The sequence below is a fragment of the Vicugna pacos genome, chromosome 13, assembly GCF_048564905.1.
Source record: "Vicugna pacos chromosome 13, VicPac4, whole genome shotgun sequence".
In the NCBI taxonomy this organism is placed as follows: domain Eukaryota; kingdom Metazoa; phylum Chordata; class Mammalia; order Artiodactyla; family Camelidae; genus Vicugna; species Vicugna pacos.
The window spans coordinates 20,453,264-20,477,209 of NC_132999.1; the positions used below are offsets into that span (position 1 = coordinate 20,453,264).

The following is a 23,946-nucleotide window of genomic DNA, read 5'->3' on the forward strand; positions in this document are numbered from 1 at the left end:
GAATACAATAGAGAACTCAGAAAAAGACCCACAGAAATATATTCAACTGATATATGACAAAGATACAAAGTCAATTCAATGGAGAAAGGATAGTCTTCTCAACAAATGGTGTTAGAACAACCGGACATCCACATGCAAAAACATAAATCTAGACAAGGGCCTTACATCTTTAATAAAAATTAACTAAAATGGGCTATAGACCCAAACCACAAATCTGTAAGGCTTCTGGAAGAAAAAAGGAGAAAATATGGATAACCTTGTATTGTTGAGGTTTTAGATACAACACCAAAAACATACAAACCAAAAGCATGATCCATGAAAGAAAAAATTGACAAGTGAGACATCGTAAAAATTAAAAACCTCTGCTCCGTGAAAGACACTGTCGCTGTTACGAGAATGTTAAGAGAAAGACTAGAAGAAAATACTTGCAAAACATACATTGATAAGGACTTGTATCCAATATATGCAAAGAATTCTGAAAGCTCAACAAGAAAACAAACATCTCAATCAAAAAATGAGCAAAAGAAGATATATAAATGATAAATAGGCATATGAAAAGATACTCAACGTCATGTCATTGCAATTAAAACAACAATGTGATACCACTATATGCCTATTAGCACAGCTAAAATACAAAAAACTGGCAATATCAAATGGTGACAAGAATACCATCCAACTACTGTTGAATTGAAATGAACTGAAATGAGCTGAAAACTACATACACACAAAAATCTGTACATGAGTGTTTACAGCAGTTATATTCATAATTGCCCCAAACTGGAAGAAACCAATATGCCCTTAAATAGGTTAAAGAATAAACATTTATCAAGTGAAATATTACTTAGGACTGAAAAGAAATGAGCTATCAAGCCATGAAAAGACATGGAGGAAACTTAAATGCATATTTCTTAACAAAAGAATCCAGTCCGAAAAAGTTATATGCTGTGTAATATTCCAACAATAAGACACTCTGGAAAAGGCAAAACTATAGAGACAGTAAACGATTAGTGTTTGCCAGGGGTTTGAAGGGATTAATAGGTAGATGAATACGTAGAGCATAAGGAATTTTCAGAACCATGAAATGATTCTGTCTAATACTGTGATGGCAGATACATAACATTGTGTATTTGTCAAAGCTCATAAAACTGTATAACACAATACAACTCTAACATAAATTATAGATTTCAGTTAATAATAATGTATCAGTATTGGTTCATCAACTTTAAACAATGTACCATCCTAATGCAAGATGTTAATAAGAGGGGGAATTGGGAGAGTGGGGAAAAAGGCTGCATGGGAGATCTACTCAATCTTTACTGTAAACTACAACTGCCCTAAAAATAAAGTCTATTAATAAATTTTTTTTTAAAAAGGCATCTTTAAGTCTAAAAAGGTTTATAAAATGATCTTACAGGTAAATAATATATTTTCTTATTAAGAGGAAGGATAAATGAAATTAATATTACATATAATGGTTAGAAAGATAAGTATTTCAGAACTTAAAAAGCCCATTTCTTCATAGCATTATTAATGTTGTTGAAGGAAACGTTTCCCCCAAGTCATGGTACTGAAGGTTCAGAAGCTTGACTGTCTGGATTACAAATTTAGCTGTGAAATTTTCTTGCTGTATAATCTTGGTCAAGTGACTTACCTTCTTCGATTCTGTTTTCTCATTTGTAAAATGAGAATAATAATAGTATACACCTCAAAGAGGTAATGTGTAGAAGGGCCCTCACCTGATACGTGGTAAGCCCTCAAAAAAAAATTAACTATCAATTTTACCAATTTAATTAAATTATTAAACTAAAATTCTATTTAACAACAACTTACAGTAAGAAAATCCTAATTATGATTAACTCTTACGGAATGTGATCTAGTGCCAACAACAGAGAATCAAAATGTTATAACATTAGTTACAAGATGATTACATCTTCCTAAAAATAATATTCTATGTTATCAATCTTGTTAATCAAAGTTTAATATTATAAATCAATATACATTTCTTATTCTTCATTACACTATATAAACTTTCAGTTAAAAAGATGTATTTTTTAAATTTTTATATTAATAACATTTCTACCATATTTGCTGTTTAGATAAACAGATTTTCAGACTCCCACCTGGCTCACTGACTCTGCCAAGCTTAGACCACGTCAAGAACCAGAGGGATAGAACACATCTCTACCCTAGTGCCAGCAACATGTGAGTTAATCTCTCTCTTGACTGCATTCTAGCCTTCTCATATTTCTTGTTCTGTGATCTACAGTTGGCTATGGCTTTCTAGTTTTCCCCTTTGACCTTTCAGTCCTTGGCTTAAATATGTACACAAGTCCTACCCTCTTCTCAGACTTCTCCTAAGTGACAACTAACTCCCTCATTCTCAGCACTTTTATTTCCCACATTAATATTTTTAGTTTCTATACATCCATGGATGAACTTTACCAATTCAACTCAAATACAAAAAATGAAAGAATTCTTAACATATATAAACAACTGCCTAGAAACCGCTGAATTTTTAACACAAATCTAGCCGATTAGCTCTTTGCTGCCCTCTCCTGGGCAGAGTTTGGGACTCTTAACAGCTTCAGTCCCTTTGCTATCAGAGCTAGGGCAAAGTTTTTTACATTCTAAACTCCAAGCATATAAATTATGATTAATTCACATTTTCTTTTAACTTGAATACTACACCAACTAGGAATTTAAGGAATATAAAAGTCTAAATTTTTACAGTCTACAAACAATGCTACTACTTTGAAATTGTCCTAATTGCAATCATATTCCACGGATAAGTTTGACATTTAACTTCTTAAGGATGAAAGGGTGCTATATATATTTTTTGTGTGTTTGTTTGTTTTTAACATATCCATTAAGAAAAAGAAAAGTGCTTACCTCTGCAGACAGCCCAAGCATCTTCATCACATTTCTCACCACTTGTTCTCAATTCAAAAAAATTATATTCTTCAAGGCTAAGAAGACCATTTCCATCTAAATCAATTACTTCAAATATATCTGATAAAGTTGACCTAAAATTATAAAAATAGAGAATTATTTTTTGTCTCTAAGGAAACTAGATTGAAGGTTTCTATAAGGATAATTTTCAAAAGTAATACCAAGGCATCAAACAGTATTTGTGAATGATAAAGTTCACGTATCCAAATGTATTTTTAACTCAGTCTATTACTGCATGAGATAAACAAGTTTCTAAAGCAAACACAGTATCTCAATACATAGTAGGAACTCAGTGAATCATAGTTTCCTTTTTTCTCCTTTCTCCAATTTTCTTCTCCTTTCTCCAATTTTTCTCCTTTCTCCAATTTTTCTCCTTTCTCCAATTTTCTTCTTCCTCTCTACCTGCAACCAATCTTACCGTGTATATCTAGGGTATGGGAGAACTACCCGAGCATTTGGACTTCATATCTGACAGTTATCTAAGTCAATAGTGAGCCTAGCAGTATCTATTTCTAGTCGGGGAGAAATCCATAGGTATGTAACTAAAGTTGACTTGCTGAACGTATGGAACCCAGAAATGAATGGCAACCTCAGACCCACGAATAGAAGGTTACTTTTAGATGCCTAGTGGATGAGTTGAGCTATTGATTAGAATATGGGGGTGGGGGTGGTGGCAAGCCAAAGGAAAGGATGGAAGACAGGCTACTGATATACATCCAGTCTAGATGTTATATTTCTAATTTTAATAAACAAAACTTACCTAAATTCCTTTGTAAGAAATAATTCCCCTGTTTCATCTCTATACACAAGTTGGGCTTCTTCTGCTATTGGTTTTATTTCTCTCCTTAGCCTACAGCCAGTTGTGGAAGGAATTAACCAGTAAATTCCAGGTCCTAGTTCACCAGTCCACCCAAACACCTTTTCTCAAAAGAATTTTAAAAAGAAACAAACAACCACCATGAGTCTTAATGACTTATCATCTTTCTTATGAAAAGGGAGCATTATGAATAGTTTTTCACCGATTTTATTATGTTCTATCACCAATTCTATTATGTTCACCAATTCTATTATGGTTCTATCAACATTTTATAGGCTTCAAAATCTTTTTGTTAATGCTAAGCCTAGTAATATTAGATGTGGTTTTTTATATCTTTTAAAAACAAATGCCTGAAACTATAACAGGTAAGAAGTAATACAACTTCTAAATCTTCCCAGTAATCTTCAAAAATGTTTGTGATGCAAATATTTCAACAGGAAAAGAGAAAAATTTTAGAGTAATTTTTCCAAGTTACAGTTGCCCAATTTGATTCAAATATAAATATATGATCTCTAGTCAGATTTCAATGTTACAAAATAAAAATTAAATATATTTAAAAGAGTTCACTATTTGTATGAATTAGCCATATTTGTAAAAATCCAATTATGTGGACAAAAGCACTGGAATTTTACTATTATCTATGTAATATGGACGATAAAACACGATGGCAGAGTTCAGATAAACCTACTTTATACAAAAATCTTTTCATTACAGGATATTTATGAATGCCAAGACATTTGTACAGAAAAAAATTTTATTCTCCTCTTCTATAAAAGAGAACAAAATGGCATCCCTCTATCAAACTTCTAGGTGCTTTCTGGAGCCAAATGGCTTCCTATGAAAAGGAGGGGTTGCCACTGTCAAATATATTAAGCCTAAGCATTTTCTAGTCGTGTATAATATCTAAGCTAATAGTTACTTGTCCTTCGGCACAGAGTAACCCTAGGGAATTCTGTCTGGTATTGTGTCCAAAAACTCCTTTCAAATCTCAGGTATATTTTAGGTCATCCTAGGGACTCATATACAAAACAGAGTTGCTCATCCAAATTCTGGGTTCAGCCCTATTCTGCCCTCAAAAGTCAGAGGAACCATAAATCATCCTACAGTGACCACATCCTAATCCTATTTTGATACAAGAAGCAACCCAATAAAAGTGAGGGTCATTTTGAAGACTAAAGATTGACCCAAACCGTCCTTTGGAAACCATAATCTTTTAGACTGCCCAGAGGTAGAGTGATATCCAGGAGTGAAAAGCAGTTCTTGCTGCTTCCTAATATATGTTATCCCATGACCCTCCCTTATCTCCACATATAACCTTGAACTGCCACTGTGGTTGGCAGATGGAAAGTCTTTCATGGGCACAACACTCTTCCTAGAGAAAATAACTGTGAAACTAACACTAAAACTAAAAATCCTTTGTAAATATGACATATTACAGATAAACAGAGGCCTACACAGTAAACAGGCAAATAAAAACTCTTTCAAATTTTATTATTGGCTTGCTATGTACTAACGTTTTTACATATGCTATCTCATACGAAAATAATTTTAACCAAAACACAGTTGGAAAAGATACACTTTGTGGTCAGTTCTGAAGAAGAGTCTAGTGAAAACATTAACTTCTATCATTTTACTTGTTTCTTAGCTGTAACTATTCTTGTCTGTTAGGAAGCCTACGATAAAGACTTTTATATAACATTCCATCAGGGAAAGGTTTGTCTGTCGTTGGGCCTGTATAAAGATTAAATATGATACTGCAGTAAGCCCTTGAATAGTATTATTCCTGTTGTGTAGCAGATGTATTTTGTAGTCCTCATAAAATAAATAGCCACATTTATGTATTTGCCTCACATATTTGGCCTCTGAGTAAATATATAATTAGAAAAGATCACGACAACCCCATGGGCAACATATAAAATCATTTTAAAGCATTTCTTCAGATCAATTTATTTTTGGACGCTATAATATGAGTCAAGCCTGAGGATAGTAATTTTGAAGTTTTTCTTTTTACAGTAGTAGAGGTAAGATAAACATCTAAAGGAACTTTTTCAAAGTCTTGAATTGCTTGTATTTAGGGAAAAAAATCCACTGGCATCAATCATTCCTACTGAGTATAACCCAAAAATGTTCACATGTGGGGTATCAGGGCATTTAAAAAAGAGGAGAGTGAAGTACAATGTCACACAACCTGCACGTTATGAAGCCAAGATTGCCTATCAATCCTCAATTATTAAATCTCAGCAAGTAAGAAAAAGTCTTCATAATGAATAAAACATATATAATATGAATAGTGTTTTAAGTATTGTATGTACCTTAATTGTAAGGGAAGATTTTAAAAGTTAAAAATACATAGAAAATATTATTCTCCTCAAACTTGAGATCATACTATACTTTAAGTAAACATAAGAAAATAAATTGTATACTTCTCTATTTCGTAGTTCAGTAAAACATGTGAGCTGTAGATTTGCTTGACTCTCATTTTCCTTAAGAATATACAAGACAGTATCAACTGATAACCAAGGGGATGGTTTTCCTATAAACAAGAAAACCCAAACGTCTTAAAAGAAGCAGTCACCACTTAGTCTTTCCTACCTAAAAAAGAAGTTAGTGGCTTCTTTTCTATTTCGATTTTAGTTTAGAAATACACATCCCATTTTTATATGTAAACATAGCATTTGCAATAAGGCACATTCCTCTATACAGTGACCTTGTTAGAAACAGTCTCTATATACACACTTTCTAAAAATCATAACTTTTCTTGAACTCATCAGAGAGCCAAGGTCTAAGGCAAGCAAGGAGCCTGAAATCCAAGGAAAAACAAAACCTTTCAAGAAGAGAGGGGATGCAAGCACTGGCTTACCTGTGAAGGAGCAAAGGAGGAAGAGATGTTAGACGAGATCTATATACTGGTCACTCCAAAATTTGTATCTCCTGCTTGGACTTTTCCTCTGAACAACTGCCTAGTTGACATTTCCACATGGATTTCTATATCTAAAACTGACCTTCCCAATCCCCGCCCCCCCAAAAAAACCAACCTGTTCAGATACTCTTCTCTGTCTCAGGTAAGAGTAACTCATTCCCTCCAGCTGCTCAAACTCAAAATCCTGGAACCATCTTTAATTTTCCCTTCTCTCACATATTATCAAGAATCTAATCCATCAGGAACCAATCCTCAGAAAATCCTATGGTTCAACCTTCAAAATATATCCAAAATCTCTACTTCTTATTCCCTGTACACCCTGGTTCAAAGCAACATCAGTTCCCTTCTAGAATTCTTCAATAGAGTCCTAGCTGGATTCCTTGCCTTCTCCTGGGTACCCTTTAATTTATTTTCAATAAAGCAATCTGACTGCTCCTGTTAAAATACAAGTCAGGTTACGTCCTGTATCTACTTAGAATCCTCTAAAGGAATTGAGAGTTAGAAGAATGATGCTCCCACCATAACAATAAGAAGAAAATACATGCACTACAAAATCATAACATCTCTTGAACCAGTCAGAGCTGAAGTCACAGGGCAACTAGGCAGCCTGAAATCCAAGGAAAGAGACACTTTCAAGGAGAAAGAAGATGCAAGCACTGGCTTCTCCATGGTGGCACACAGAGAAAAAGATGTCAGGCTTGTAAGAGGAAGAGAGAGGGCTAAAGAAATATTTGAAGAACTAAAGATGTAAAATTTTCTAAAAATAGTGATAGACAATAAGGCATAAATCCAAGAAACTCAGAGAGCCCCTAGCAGAATAAATACCCAAACAAACAACAACAACAACCTTCTCAAAAAACTCAACAGCATCAATAAGAAAAACAGAAAAACACCTAGACAAACATTCAAACTATTGAAAATCAAAGAGAAAATCTTGATAGCAGCCTCCTAAGAGTTCCCAATTTCTCTCAGAGTAAAAGCCCAAGTCCCTATTTTGGAAAACAAACAAACAAAGAAACACCACTAAAAAAAGCCCACTCCAAAACTCTACCTAATTTTGTCCTTGTTTCTCCCTGTCTTCATCTTCTGCTGGTTTCTCCTTACTTACTTCAACCTAGCCACTCCAACCACCTTGTTCTTCTAACACCAGGCACACTGTCACGTCAGAACCTCTGAACAGACTCCACTGGCCACTTCCTCCACTTTTCACCCATCCCTTCCACCACCCCTATATCCACAAAGCTTACTCCCTTGCCACCTATGGAAAACAGCAAAAATGTCTGTCCCTCTATATATCCACAGCCCTTTGCAATGTGACTTTACAGCTCCCTCATCAAGAGATCAAATCTATTTCTCCACCTTATAAATCTGTACTTGCCTTGTGACTTGTTGTGAACAACAGAATGTAACAGAAGTAATGTGCCAATTCTGAGTCTAGGCCTACAGTGCTTCTGCTTTCTCTCTCAAATTCCTGTTACACCATAAGAACAAGTCCTGGCTAAATTACTAGAGGATAAGAGATTATACAAGGCAGAATCAAGTGGTCTCAGCTGAGACTCATACAGAGAAGCGAGCCCAAGCAAGATGAGTTAAAGCCAACCACCAGCTAACCTGCAGCTGATCACAGATACATAAGTGAGCCCTCAAAGAAAAACCAGGCCCAGCTCAGACCAAAAGAACTGTCCAGCAGACCTGCTCGTGAGCAAATGTTTAACTGTTTTAAGCCACTGAGTTTTGGGGTAGTTTGTTACATAGCAGTTGATAACTGACACATCTCTTTCAAAGTCTGCTCAAATGTCAACTTCTAATGAAATATACACTAACCACCTCTTTTCAGTGGCAATCTATATTCCTTCAGCATTCATAATGCCCCTTTCCCTCTGTTTTTCCCATAGCACTTATCACCTTCTAACACATTAAATAAATAAATAAACCTGATTACATCTCCCACCTCCCTCCCTCCCCAAAAATCATTAAAAAATATATCTAGGTAAAACACCCATAAAGCCATTTTTCACTAATTAAACATTATGTAATAACCACTTTAAACTCTAGGAAATTATTAATGTTGATCAAAAAAAGAACATTACCATGAATGCAAAGATTATTAATAAAGAGTGTCTAAGTCATGTGACATAGGACTTAGAAGGTATTCAAAAATACTTGCAGTTCATATTTGTCCCAAACTTTGTTCCTACAAAAGATCTCTTAAATACATCATAAAAAATTGATAAATGGAAAGAGCTAAGGATTAATTAGCAAATAAAAAGTTAATTCTATGTCAAGAGGAAACCATGTAACATTCTGTTTTTGTTTTTAAGGTGTTAAAATAAAACATACTTTAAACCTGTACAAAAACAATTTACTTGCTTTGCATAATACAATAACCAGTCAATATAAATGATTTTATTTAAATGTATGTAACCACATGTTTCTTAGGCAGATTATTTTCTTCACTAATTAGAACCATCAAATACTTACATAAGTATTTCCAAAGTGGGCATAAATTGATATTTAAAAAAAAAACCAGAATATTTAAACTTGCCTTCAGCTTGACTCAGGTTTAATGGCTTAATTGTTAGGTAAACCATGGATCTCTGAGTTATTTGCATCTTGTATTGATGACTAATGATTTCACCATCTTCTTCCAAGAAAAAGCAACCTTTTGAATGCACACATTGCCACTCCTGAAACGAAGGGAAAAAAAATTCAAACAATATTTATTAAAAGTTTCCAGCATGCATAGCAATGAGGAGAAACCTAGAGAAGATATAAAAGAAATGTCACATAGAGCTAATGCCCTCCAGGAATTTGCAACATCATTAAGAAGTAATATTAGATAACAGAAAGTTAGGAAAAGACATAATGGAGAGTAAAAATATGAAAAAAGTACAATTGATGAGAGTGGGAGAAGTACTGAAACAAAGTAATAAATAAACATACTGCTGCAATAATCAGGGTGAAATTAGTGCTTAGAGCATAGTAAGAATGAAGGAGTAAGTACTGCTAAGACTGATATGTTGAAAGAAAAAGTGATAGGATTTGGTATTTAAAAGATAAAGTATGTGAAAACCAAAATAAGTATTTCAAGTCCAGGCAACTAAAAGAAGGCAATAAACTTCATGGTCATAGCAAAATGCTGATAAATATCAGTTCTGAGAATTCTATAAAATTGGCTGTACTATCTCTTGGTCTTAAATTCCTCCTCCTAATCCAAACTAACTTATCCGTATAGAATCTCACAACTAGAATTTCATAACAAATTTTACTTGAAGATGGCAGCTTTAGCAAAAAGTAAAAGATTTTTTATTGAACGTATGAGAAATTGTTCCATTACCATAGATGTGAGCAAAATGCTTTCCACTCTATCATTAGCAGCCTTGCCTACCTATAAGACTTATTTCTGTTCTACTCCTAATAACTTCCAAAATAGAATATTAATATTTTGATTTTATAAAGGATGATTTTGAAAAATTATCTATATTTAGATAATAAACTCAAGGCTTTAATAACATTAAGATTACTGAAAAGGTAAGCAGTAGCTGTATAACAGAAATAGCAAAATTATGCTGTATAATAATAATATCAAAAATATTATTAATCCACTGTAGAAGGATTTATCACTGTGGCACCAAAAAGGCAAGAACAAATGTAATTTACATTAAGATTGATATCTCACTTTTTCAAAGGCTAAATTATCTTAACATATACTTACACATCATGTTTCTCCTATGTAAATTATAATTATTTTCATAGCACAAAAATACATTTAAAATTAGAAATTTAAAAATAGGGGAAAAAATCCCCATAGTTCTACCAATCTAGTTTGATTTTTATGTAATCATTTCTAATTCTGGCCTTATATACAAACCTATTTTTTATATTCTAATTAACACTATTTTATGTTCTGCCTTTTTCCTTCAATATTATATCCAAAACATTGTGCTACTGAAAAAGAACATAGTTGGAGTACTCATATTTCCTGATTTTAAAACTTACTACAAGGCTACAGTAATCAGAACATTGTGATCTGGTATAAAGACAAATATATAGACAAATGGAACAGAAGAGATAGCTCAGAAATAAAGTCTTACATATATGGTCAAATGATTTTCAACAAGGGTGCCAAGACAACAATGGGGGAAAGAGTCTTTTCAACAAAAGAGGCTGGGAAAAATGGATATCCCAGTGTAAAATAACTAATTTGGACCCTACCTTACACCATATACTAAAATTAACACAAAATGGATCTAAGACCTAAATGTAAGTTATTAAAACTACAAAACAGTGAGAAGAAAACATAGGAAGAAAGCTTCATGTCGCTGGATTTGGCAATGATTTCTTGGATATGACACCAAAAGCACAAGCAATAAAAAAATATATAAACTTCATCAAAATTAAAAAACCTCTGTGCATCAAAGGACACTATCAACGCAGTGAAAAGGCAACCCATATAATGGGAGAAAATATCTGAAAATCATATACCTGAAAATGGAATAATATCCAGAATATATTAAAAACTCCTACAAGTCAATAACAAAAAACTAAAAAACCTCATTAAAAATGGCCATAGGACTTGAAAAGATATTTCTCCAAATAAGATACACAGATGGCCAATAAGCACATGAAAAGATGCTCAACATTATCATCAGGGAAATGCAAATTAGAACAGTGAGATATCACTTCATACCTACTAGGATGACTATAATAATAATAAAAAAAAAACCCACAGAAAATAACAAGTGCTGACAAGGATGCGGAGAAATTGGAACTCTTGTGCATTGCTGCTAGGAATGTAAAATGATGAAGCCATTATGGAAACAGTTTGACAGTTCCTCCCCAAAATTAAACACAGAATTACCATATGATCCAGTAAATTCCACTTTTGGGTAGATCCCTAACCCAAAAGAATTCAAAGCAAAGACTCAAATACATAAAATATCAACTGACAAATAAATAAACAAAATATGGTATATACCTACAATGGGATATCATTCAACCTTAAAAAGGAATGAAATTATGAAACATGCTGCATACGGATGAACCTTGAGGACATTATGCTAAGTGAAGCAAGCCAGACAAAAAACAAAAGGACAATTATTGTATGCTTCCACTGACATGAAGTACCTAGGGTGGTTAAATTCAGAGACAGAAAGTAGAACGGTGGTTGCCAGGAGCTCCGGGGAGGAGAAAACAAGGAGTTACTATTTAATGGGCACAAAATTTCAAGTGGGGATGATGTAAAAGTTCTGGAGATGGATGGTGGTGATGGTTACACAACATGAATGTATTTAAGGCAACAGACCTGTACACTTACAAATGGTTAAAATGGTAAATTTTATGTTATGTATATTTTAGCCCAATAAAAAAAAAACTTTGCTAAGCAATATTCAAATTTTCAATTTAACTGGTTCTATAATTAGCCATTGAGTTGGTATGCCACTACTTACTTAACCATTTCTAAAGCGTTGAACATGCAGGTCATTTCTCATCAGTATAGATAATGCTAAAATGAATACTATTTTGTTCAAATGTTTTTCTTCTGATGAATAATATCCTGTAGAAGAACTTCAAAGCAAAAAATATGTACATTTTAAGGCTAATTACATATGTTCCATACTGCTTTATAAAACAGTGATGTAATTTTACAATACCACCAATAGTGTATAATGTAATAATTTGTCATTACATAACTTAGTATGTAGTGTTACCATTAAAAAATTGGTTGGGGATGATTTCTTAAGCAAGGTGTGGGTACATAAAATATTCACTAGAGTATCTCATATATTTTCTTATATGGTATCATAATTATTTTTGCAATAATTTATATTAATGCAATAAAATAATACAATAAACTAAAATGGTATTGTAATAATTTTGCCTTAATTTGAATTTCTCTGATTCCTAGCAAGGTTGAGCATTTCCCCATGTGTTTATCATTCTGTCTCTTTTTGTGTGAGCTGCCTATGTATCCCCTATTGTCAAAGATCTATTGCAGACTTGGTATTTTTCTTACATGTTTTAATAAATTCTTTTGATCTTTTATATATTAACCACTTTTGTAAGCTCTGATACATGCATTTTCTCTATTTCCTTTAATTTTATTTTTGGGTTTTTTTTCAATTATGCAAGTTTTCCATTTTTATATTAATCTTTTCTTTGGAGATTTCCTCCTAAACTGAATTTTAAGAAATTACCACTATTGCTGACTATTACTTATCCATTAGTCACATGCACTGTCACACGTTTGGGGTATAAAAGATATGTGTACTTTTAATTGAGAAATTAAAATGTGACCTTAAATTACTGGAATTCATCTTCACAAGAATATTTCCCATGACAGAACAAGTCATTATATATGATATTTCAACAACATCCCTATGAGGCAATATGGAGTAGATACAAATTAGTCACTTTAATAAACAGGCAAATTGAGATACCCACATGTTATATGGGTTCAGAGATTTACAAGGAGCTTGTAGAAATATCAGGTGTAAAGTCTGGTACTTTCGGATCAAAGCTTTTACCATTAGATCACGTTTCTAAAAGAAAACATATTAAGAGTACTAAATTCAAAATTTTTATAACATAATGAGGTTAAAACTTGAGCTTGAGTCAAAAGTTCAACTATTAATGAGTAAGAGTATGTACAGACTTTCATTTAGGTTCCCTGTAAATCTCTTCAGTGGGAATATACTATGGACTAATAACAGATGCTGTCATTACCTCAAAGCCAACAGCCCTTAATATAATCAACATAACCTTGGAAGACGATGACTGCCCCAGAGAACAAGGGAAAGAGACACTCATATGGAACTTAAGAGATGTTACCCTTTGAGACTGTTTGAACTAAGATTCTGACATTAAATTTTTTGCTTTCAATCAATTTTTACTATAGCATTATTAGATAGAACTTCATCTAATATACTTTATGAATATATTTTTTACATTTACCCATCTGGAATGGCAAAGGACGCTAGTTTAGAATTACAGAATATTAAAGGTAGAAGTTTAAAAAGCAATTCAGTGAAGACTTCTCCTTTGATTGATGAAAGTCTGAAAAATAAAGTGATATGCTTAATTCAGAATTCTCGATGATTGCAGAACCAGATCTGAAACCTAGGCATCCTTACTTTCATTCCAAACTACCAGCTATATTCAGAATTCTGAGGTTTTTTCACACTTAAATATCTGCCATGATTTTTTTAAAGCTAATATTTAAAGAAATTTTGGGTTTATGAAATTATTATAAGTATGATAAAGTATTACCACTCAGAATTATATATATATTGAAGTGTTAAGATAAACATGATTATTTGGTTTTCTTATTTAAAAAAGTAGATTTTAGTAGATAAAAAATTTCTTAAATTTGTATTGTAATCATGGGTGAGGCAGCCTCCTACTTCCTAGTTAAAAAAATGTTTAAGTGAAACTGAAAAATAATGTGCTTTGCCTGGTACACTGATAGTGAACAGGATTTGTGGTATTTGGGAAACTCAAAGATGGAAGAATTTTTCCATGTGCTTATGGTATTTCCAGGTGACAGAAGATGTCTTTATAAAATTCAGCTGGGGAGTGAGTTAAATATTTTTATTAGAGGTCTTTCCTAAGTTCCAGTTCTAGAAAAGGCACAAGTAGAAGAGACTATATAAGTATTTTTGGAAAGACAATCAACCTGAATACTGCAACACATGATTAATAAAGCTGGAAAATGGTAAGACAACAGTTATTATAAAGAGGAAGAAAGACAAATGCCATATTATTTACATCAACTAAACTTCAATGTGATAATCAGATTATTTTGAATAATAAATAACACTATTAGGAGAATATGTAGCTCTCTAGTTTAAAAGGAAGAATTCAAATTCTTAAGATCTGCCAGAGTTATTAAAGACACAGTGCTTACTCAACCCCAAATTTCCTTTAAAACAAACAGGCTTTCAATCACACAAAGTTTTTTCTCTAGGACCTAGACTAAAGTGTTATGAATTAAAAGAAAAAAGTACTGACAAATTGGCTGGCTCATTCAAATAAATCAATTTGAAAGGGTTATAGATTAAGTTGACAGTTTGAATATCATGAGAAAAATGGGAGAATGCCGAGTTTAAGAAAAAATTTAAATGACAGACTAAGAAATTCCACATATGATATAATTTTTGATAATATAAAGCAAAAATAAAATAGTAGCTTGTATTTCTTATATAGGGCATAAGGTGGTGCTATATTCTACTAATTCAAGTAAATTTATATAAAAGGTAACAGGACTGTTAATTCAATTATTTGTCATATACAAATTTTATTTATTTTCATGCATAATGTATAGGGAATTGCTTAAAAGCACAGACTAAAAATAGTAAAGTTGAAAATTATAGCTATCAAAATACTTAAATATACACAGTAAAATGACATTTTTCTTGGAACACTGTAGAGAACATGATTTGTTTTGACATTAATTCCGCATTATTAAAGTTTTAGTGAGGTAGAATTATTAAGCAGTAGATCTGCTACAGACGTAGTCAAAGAAAGAACTTTAACATCATCATCACTGTTGTTTTTTTTATACAGACACCGTGTCACATACTTTTTGTTAAAAGGGGTAATTAGACTATTATTAAACTTTTTGTTACTAAAGAATTATAAACTATATATACTTTTTAAAAAAGGTTAAATGAATGATTTATAAGGGAACAAATTTATATGGATTGCCACCTAATTGACAAGTTGAATTGATCAATATTTTGAAAATCTGAGAAACTTTTATAAAAAAAAGTATTATTTAGAGTCTTCACAAAAATTAAGTTAGACAACAATTTCAAGTTTAAAATGTTTACATTTGTCTTGTAAATATTTATATATAAAGATAGACCTATACCTCAATTTAAAAAAAGGAGAGAGACATATATAACCCACCTGTTATACAACATTCATATACAACATGTCTGTTATAAGACACACACACACACATATATATACAACATATATAGGCATATTCTAATTAGGAGTCTGGATATAGTGTTGTATCTCTGGAGCTTATAACTCAAGGCTTTCTCTAATTTTAGTCATGACTGTCAATCGAACCTATGCTTCTCTCAAAGAAAAATTTCTGATAAAAACCTAAGTAAATGGACAAAATTCAGGATTAGAAAAAGAATAATACTACAGTACCTACATATAGTATATAAAATGTAATATATGTATACTCCCTTTGAAGGTTGTATTTCCCTCCTGTAATTCAGGTCTTTTACCAACTGTGTGGATTTATGGTTTAAAATCTGGCTTATGCACACCCGATTACAATAATTTACTAATTTCTGAAGAACATTCTTTTCTGCCCCAATTCCATACTTCTCCACTGCACATGAAATTGAGGTGCCCAAACTTGTTTAAAATAGATTTAAAGTATTTGAAGGAAATTAATTTAACAATTCTTTTAGTAATTTATTCTATCAATCTCGATTTAAACAAATTATACAATAACAACATTCATAACCAAGTACTTCTCAGAGTTGTTGTGAAGGTTAAGAAATATATAAAATTTAAGAAAAATTAAAAAATAACTTCAAAATAAAATGCAAAGAACTGAATCCTGCTGAATAACAAAAGCATTCCAGATTTTTTTTAAAAATCACTTCAGCTCATGTAAGAAACATTGGAGAGTAGACAACATCAAGATGAGAAAAAGGACATAAAGAGTCAGGTAACTAATATGAAGTCTATGAATTATTTCCAAAAGACATTAAATTTTATATGAATGTCACAGAATTTAAGAGTCGAAAGTACACCATCTTTTAATCATTAAATTTTCCTACTACCTTTTACCTAATTCCTAATTACCTTTTCCTGCTCTTGATGTCTTAGATTCAAAACTTTAGTCTTTTGTTAATTAATCTTGGCATTGTCTATTAGATCTGTCTCTTCTTTACTATGTTCCAGGCCTACCTTGACCTAGCTGTCCTTACTTTATATTTGCATGACACTATTAGCCTCTCAATAGTCTTCCTAATTGGAGGTCTCCATACATAACATACAACATAATAGAAGAATAACTTTTCTTAAACTACACTTTCACCATGTTATTCCTATATAAAGACCTACAGTAATTTCTTAGTTCTATAATAATATTAACAACAATATTATTTATTAAAGTGAAACTATATCTCTGGCACTGTGCTAAGTGGTTTACATATGTTAGATGACATAGATTTTTCAAAAACATAACTATTCCGAACTAAACATAATGATTCCCAATTTATGGATATGAAAACTGAAACTCAGAGGGCTGCTGAATAACTTATTAAAGGTCACACAGTTATTAAGTGACAAAGCTAAAATTTGAACACAGGTCTGTCTCTATTCAAAGGTTTTAATCTGCACTTTAGAACAGTGTTTGGCATAAAGTAGTCATTCAATAAATATTTATTCAATAAATTAATGAATAAATGAAATACTATGCTATACCAGCTTCATATATTGTTAATAATGAAATGAAAATTTTTATTTTTTACTTCAAGGCCCAGTATGGTAAGCAAAATAGCTTGCATGTTACCTTTTTAATGAATATTTGTCGAGTTGAATTAAATTAAAAGAACTACATTGGTGCAGGCCTGATTAACAAGAGCATGACAAAGAGAAAAAGTTTTACTATGGCTTTAATATAACCCATTTTAATATTTATTTAAAACTTTCTTTATATTGGCTAAAATTATATTTATTTACACTTTAGAATCAGGTAAACGACAATTATTTAACTAAATTGACTTTATTAGCATTTAATCTAGTTGCAAAATACAAAAAGCTTCCATTGGTAGAAAATAATATTGTTGGAACACTAAATATTGCGTGTGAACATGTTGGACATGCACACCAAATTGCTTAGGGTGTATAGATTCCTAAACAGTCTGAACAAGATTCCTTGGAGATAATGTTTTAAAATTTTAATATAGAACAAATGTCACTGTCCAGCAATTTAAAGATATAAGGGACTTCAGAGTTCAATAACAAATACAGAGTTGTTATTTGAAACAAAAATGTAGCTCTTGAGAACAATCAGTTCAGTTTTCTAACAGCAGTTATAGTATGTGGTCATAACCATTTTTCCCCCTTTTACAGAGGTCTCTAGGTACACATTTTTAATGTATCCTAGCAGTTTCCAGTTAATGTTTTATATTTCTGTAGCTATTATTTCCTGTTGAAAGAAAACTAGTAAAGGTTGAGTCTAGAAAGGGAAAACAAAGGAAGATCAATATTAACACTCTACAAATATTGACTTAGCAAAGTGACTTTGTTGTCTTTCTCTCAAAGGAATTGATATTGAATGAATGATTTATTTATACGAAACATCTACGAAAAGTATTTGTCAAACAAAACAAAAAAATTGCTTGGCCAAGTACATAATTGCATAATCTAGTTATCAAGTTCAAAAACTGAAGAGTCATCATTTTCGAATTCAAGACCTTTTAATAATATTCATCATTTTCACTTAAACTGTATTAGAACTGGCTTAGAGGAAGAAATGTTGCAATCCACAGAAAACCTCAAAGTTCACAAACTACTTGTTCTCTATAAACACCAAATAGTTAATAAACTTAATGTCAAATTTGTTTTCAGAAAATACCGTATCTATTCATTTAAAATACTATACCTTTATTGAGTTTGGTTCAGTTAACTTTGAATTTCGGTTACTAATAGCACTCATGGTAATCGTGAAAGAAACAGATGTTTTGAACTTTCTAGCTGTTGCCAGTAAAGAACTCCTGGTGTCACCTGTAAAAAGTAATAGTTATTTAGTCTCACATTATGAAAAGTTGCCAATAGGAAGTCTGTTTCTAAACACAGTGTAGTATAAAAGGTCTAGTATTAATTTTATTCTCTTTGTTCTTCCTATTGAAGTAAAGTCAAAAGTTTTATATTTATCAGGTTTTAATGGTTCATAATTTATGGTCTACTAATAAGATTCTTTATTTCAATATGTCACCTTTTAGCCTGAAATTTTAGTTTTAATAAAATATAATGAGCATAGCCAAGTCAAGTTCCATAATAAAATTCTACTTCAATAGATTTTTATAGCTAAGTGAGTCTAGAAATGTTAGCTAGCAAAAGTTGGATTCGCATTTTTTTTACCACTGATAAGCTAAGATGGAAGGAAAAATTTATCTGAATGTGATCCTTAATTCTTGAACAAGAAAAAAAAAATACCTTTATTTGGGAATGATTCCTGATCAGTTTTTTTTAGGGTTCTAGGCGATGGTTTTGGTATTGGTGATGGGTCCCTTTCAGGGCGCTCTTCAATGTGACTTCCAAACTGCTGACGCCTCAGTTTACTGTCAACCTCCAGTTTTTCTAGAGTAGTTTTGAGACATTGTTCGTTGGTTGTCATATATAATTTACAAAACTACAGGAAACAAAAAGTATTCCAGTGGGTAAAATAGTCAATCATACATTTGGGAAGAGAAAGAAAATGCATATTAGCAGGCAAGGGATATACTGATAGATGGAATATATTTCCTGTTGAACTAGGTTACTCATTTTATTTTCTTGAATCAGATTGACCACCCTCAGGTGACCTAGTGAAATGCAGCCATGATTCAATGAGGCCATACTCTGAGTGAAAATAAAATGTTACACAAAGAGAGGTGATTTATTATTATTTTTTTTATGAGACATGTGTAGACTTGCGTTTGTTCTAAATAATTTTTATGATTCTTCCACTCCAGAAAAGGCATATTTCTAAGAAGAGTCTCTCTGTGTGTGTGTGTATGCACATGTATATATTTTAACTTGTTTTTATTATTTTAATGTAGTCATCAGATTACAATTGTGGGACTGGAAGAGATTAAATTTCAAGTCCAGTTAGTACATAATATATAAATAATTCATTATCAGTATTAAAAAGATGTGCCCCTTTAAAAATACTTTTTCTATACAGTAAGCAAATTCACATCAGTATGAACTTTTGTACCTTGATGTAGTCAAATTTGCCATCAGCATTTACATCAGCCAAAGTTACTATGGCATTTACTTCTTCTCGAGTCATCTTCTCACCTCTCTGAAAGAAAGAGGATTTATTTTAAAGCAATATGACTATCACTTTGTTATGCATGGAGAATGGAAATTAATTTTAATCTTTTCTACAAGTATGAATACATGGTTTAATTAAAAATCTCAGAATGAGTATTATGTCCAGCAAGAATGAAACTGTTATATGAAATAAAATTTCACAATTTTATTAAATTTTGTAAAAGTGTGCTGAATTTCGTTTACTAAATTTCAACAATATATGTCATAGATTCAGTAATAACTATTAAATTAAGAGTAACAATATTTCTCACATTGTATCAAAAAACAGAATGGTTTCTGAATCTCATTTATACTTTAGTTCTCTTTTACTTATCACATATGAACCTATCACTGATTTACAAAGAGTTCTGGGCAGGAAAGAATTGTAAAGGAGCACAAGAGGATTACAACATGGTCTCAATTTTATACTTTATCTTTTATTCATCCAGAAGGATCCTTAAGTAGTTTACAAACAACATATATGTGATTCATTTCACCTGCCCATGAAACAGTTGTTTTTTATGTGGACTTTGGTAGCCAAAGCTAGATTCCAAGTTGTTTTGCAAAATATGTATATTACCAAACAGTTTCATAGATCTTACCTTTGTTAGAAGTTTATAAAGGTCAGTGTGTAAAATAGAGCCATCATCATTTACATCTAATTGTTTAAATGATTTTAGTAATTCTGCTTTTGAAGTAGGTTTTTCCTTTCTTAAAATTATACAGAAATCATCAAAATTCAGTTTGGCAGTTTGAGGAGTCCAATACTTATTAATGGTCTTTTGAGATGGATTTCTTCCTGCATGCTGAAGAGCTGCCCAATAAAACAAGTATTATTTGTTATAGCAACATTTGGAATTGGTATTTAAGTGTATTTTTTCTTTAAATCATTATATACTACAATATTATACAGAAGAACATATATACCAATATATTACCTTCAGTGTTGATAATCTAGTGATATCAGTGTATGCCTGACTTTCAAAAATGAAAATATACATACATATTACCATACATTAATGTCAGAATTAAATAGATTTTTCCTATTTTGGCAATGGGGTCTCAACTTAAATAGTTTAATTACTGGTAATATCAGATTTACCTCATAAAACTGCCTGGAGGAAAAAAAGATTAAAAACAACCATCCACTTAATTGTTTTGAAGACATAAGAATAACCATATTACTTTTCTGGTTCAACAAATATCTTAATGAAATGATCAAATCATTAATTTGAGAATATTACTGTTAATAAGTCAAGATAACTAAAATGTTCATCATTGCCAGCTATTAGAACATTAATCATGCCCCAAATGTCAAATAATGCACAAAACGCATCTTACTTGTAGCCATGGCCCTGCTACAAATCAAGAATGTGAACATATTTTGAGAGACATCTATTATGGAGATGCAATGGTCAAATTACCTTTCCCTTTTAACCAGAACATTTAAAAATAGTCCTATAACCAGTTATTCATTAGACATTCCTATTTTAAAAGCCATGCCATCCGTTATAACTATGAGAGGCAAAGAATTATGATCTGACAAAGGCATTGTATTTTTGCATGTCCTATTACTCAAATATAATGGTTTAAGCAACTGCAGATATTTTGTATAGTTCAATAAACGTAACTTGGTAATTTGCAAATAGACTAATGTCTACATATTAAGACTTAAGACTATCTAAAGTGATCTAATAATATGTTTCCTAAACACCACAGACAAAAACCAACAAGATTTTAAAAGGTGTAATTGTCCCAAGTTGTGCTACGAACTTCTATTATAAAAACTTTATATTGGGTATTTCCAACTATCTTAGGTAAGATTTTACAATTCTATACATTGTCAATCAGCATTAAAAATTGATTATCTAGATATTCTACAATTTAATATAATAAGGAATAATATATAAAAATAATTTAACTAGAGAAATATCCTCAAGGAAATAGAAACAAGATCAAGGTAATAAAATACAGACATTTGTGAGCCCATTATATTGAACATTCATTGTGCACAAGAATAATACAGGGTGATTTGTTTTTTATTTTCAAAGTTACAAGCTTCTTGGTTCCTAAGAAGTTTTATAATCTAAATGGGAAATCCATACCTGAAGTGTAAAATTGCTACTTGTGATTAAGATTTATAATAATAACATATTAGGAGTTGATGGACTAAGATAAATGTTCTCATCCTCCAGATCAAGCAAGTGCATTGTACCTAGATAACTTAAACTTTGGCACAGAAACAAAAACAAGATCCTCAACTAGAGGTGACTCTCAGAGCCTAACAAAAGTAGCTATAGCAATTGCCATCTTCCATTCACCTAGAAAGCCTTTGTGGAAATTAATAACAGTGGAGATAACATAATTTTTTAAAATCTCCACAGGTTTATTTTGGATGTACACAAACACCCCAACTACCATGCTACCCTAGGAATAAAACATAAGTATCCTGCCTAGTGTATAAATGCACAATTCCTTAATTCATTTATCAAGAGAATCATGAAAAAGGTATCATGTGTTTTATGGTTCCATTCCCAGCCAACCTCCACCTTTAAAATCTGGGGATACAAGTAGGACCAAAATGAAGTTGTGATTTAAAGTCAAAGTCCATGTAAAAGGAAATGGTATTTTCTGTCCAGCTTTGGGAAACAGACGTAAAACTCTTTCTCACAAGTGGCAGCTCAAATGCTTGTTGCTATCTTTAATATCAAATATTTTTTAAATGTACTGTTAAGTTGTTTAAAAGAACAACTTTGTCAGAATAAAATTCATTATGCCAAAACATGTACTAACTAGATATTTCCATATCTAATAAATAGGTATAATTTAGTAACTACTAACCTAACTTTAATCTTTAGTTTTAGAATTAGTTGGAGGCCATTATTAAGTCCAGTAAACACTATGTAACTGTAGATGTTTAAAGGTTTATACCAAAATACTGATCTTTTGCCAGGGTTTGCTTTAAGCTTTGACTTCAGTTTATAGCACTTATATTACTTATAAGTTGGGGAAAAAAGGAACTCTAAAGTTCTGGTACTGGTACTGCTCTATCCTACTTTGACATGAAATGTCAAAGTGCATGTTCTGTGCATAAGTATCAGAAGGATATAGATGAAAGGCACAATAGTTAAGAAAGAGACATCAGTGGTTCACACAATTTTAAAAAATCTAGATTATCTGAGATTAATCATTACAATTTTATAAAGAGTATTCCACCATAAAACCAAAAATTGAAGAGACAAACACTCCATTATCTTCACAGATAATTCTATAAGACTGATAGCACCTTAGTAATACATATTAATTGATTTACAAACAAAATGCCATAGTAGCAGAAGGCATGTTAAACTTTTAAACTAAGTAGATTCTAATCTCAGCCTATTTTCAAAAGAATAAAGAGAAAAAAAACAAAGTTATAGTTTATAGTAAAATACAAATTTTAATCTTTTCAATTTTTGTATTTCCCAAAATGGATTTCCTCAAATAGCAATCTTATTACATACAAACCCAAGACCTGTTGTGAAAATATATTATATTTTTTAATTTAAGGAAACTGCTTCTGAAGTTGGCAAAACAACTTTGTTTCTGTACTTGTAAAGTTATTAGCCTTGATGAAACTGACATGAGTATAGTGTTATCTGTTATTGTTGTTCACCATTCTCTCAAGACTAAACATCTCCAAGTTATCTGATACACCTAGTAAGGAGCAAGTTCATTGGTTTGGGGGATATCTGCAACCAGAAGAATTTAAGATATAATGGAAAGAAGCAAAAAAAGACCAACTCTCTCAAGTCCTCCCTCCTAAAAAATAGAACAAAAACCAAAACTCTTAATTCTCTTTTAAAGTTTCATTAATTTCCTAACACTGCTCTTTTACAATCATTCTACTCATTTTTATTTTCCTTTACATTTCCCCAGTGTAGGTCAAATTCAGATTAGTGATTCAGTTGCCAAAAGCGTTGTAATCTATTATTATAAATCTTAAAATACCAAGGTAAGAATTTTAAAAATATTTTTAAGCAAGCAATTGATGGAAGTTTTAAAAATACTAACCTAGTCTATAAACACTGAAAGTTTTATTTTGAAGCTCGTGGACTATGTAGTTACATGAAACAGCACAATAGCATAATTTAGTTCCATTCCTCAAACTTCACTAAGAAACTGGAATGATTCAACAATGTAATTCTAATTCCAGTCTTTCCAA

At 31.6% G+C, this 23,946-nt stretch overlaps 1 protein-coding gene across 3 annotated transcripts in view; it reads right to left on the reverse strand.

The window, feature by feature from the left end:
* The window catches only part of EFCAB7 (EF-hand calcium binding domain 7), a 58,289-nt gene that overhangs the window by 31,724 nt on the left and 2,619 nt on the right, over window positions 1–23,946 (reverse strand). For all 3 annotated transcript variants that reach the window (XM_072974302.1, XM_031684359.2, XM_006205390.4), the window contains exons 3-10: window positions 20,345–20,556; window positions 19,645–19,731; window positions 18,882–19,077; window positions 18,328–18,449; window positions 9,232–9,373; window positions 6,190–6,299; window positions 3,710–3,867; window positions 2,890–3,023 (exon numbers count right to left, since the gene is read on the reverse strand). In XM_072974302.1, coding sequence (XP_072830403.1) covers window positions 2,890–3,023; window positions 3,710–3,867; window positions 6,190–6,299; window positions 9,232–9,373; window positions 18,328–18,449; window positions 18,882–19,077; window positions 19,645–19,731; window positions 20,345–20,556 — 1,161 coding nt within the window. The remainder of the gene's footprint in view (window positions 1–2,889; window positions 3,024–3,709; window positions 3,868–6,189; window positions 6,300–9,231; window positions 9,374–18,327; window positions 18,450–18,881; window positions 19,078–19,644; window positions 19,732–20,344; window positions 20,557–23,946) is intronic.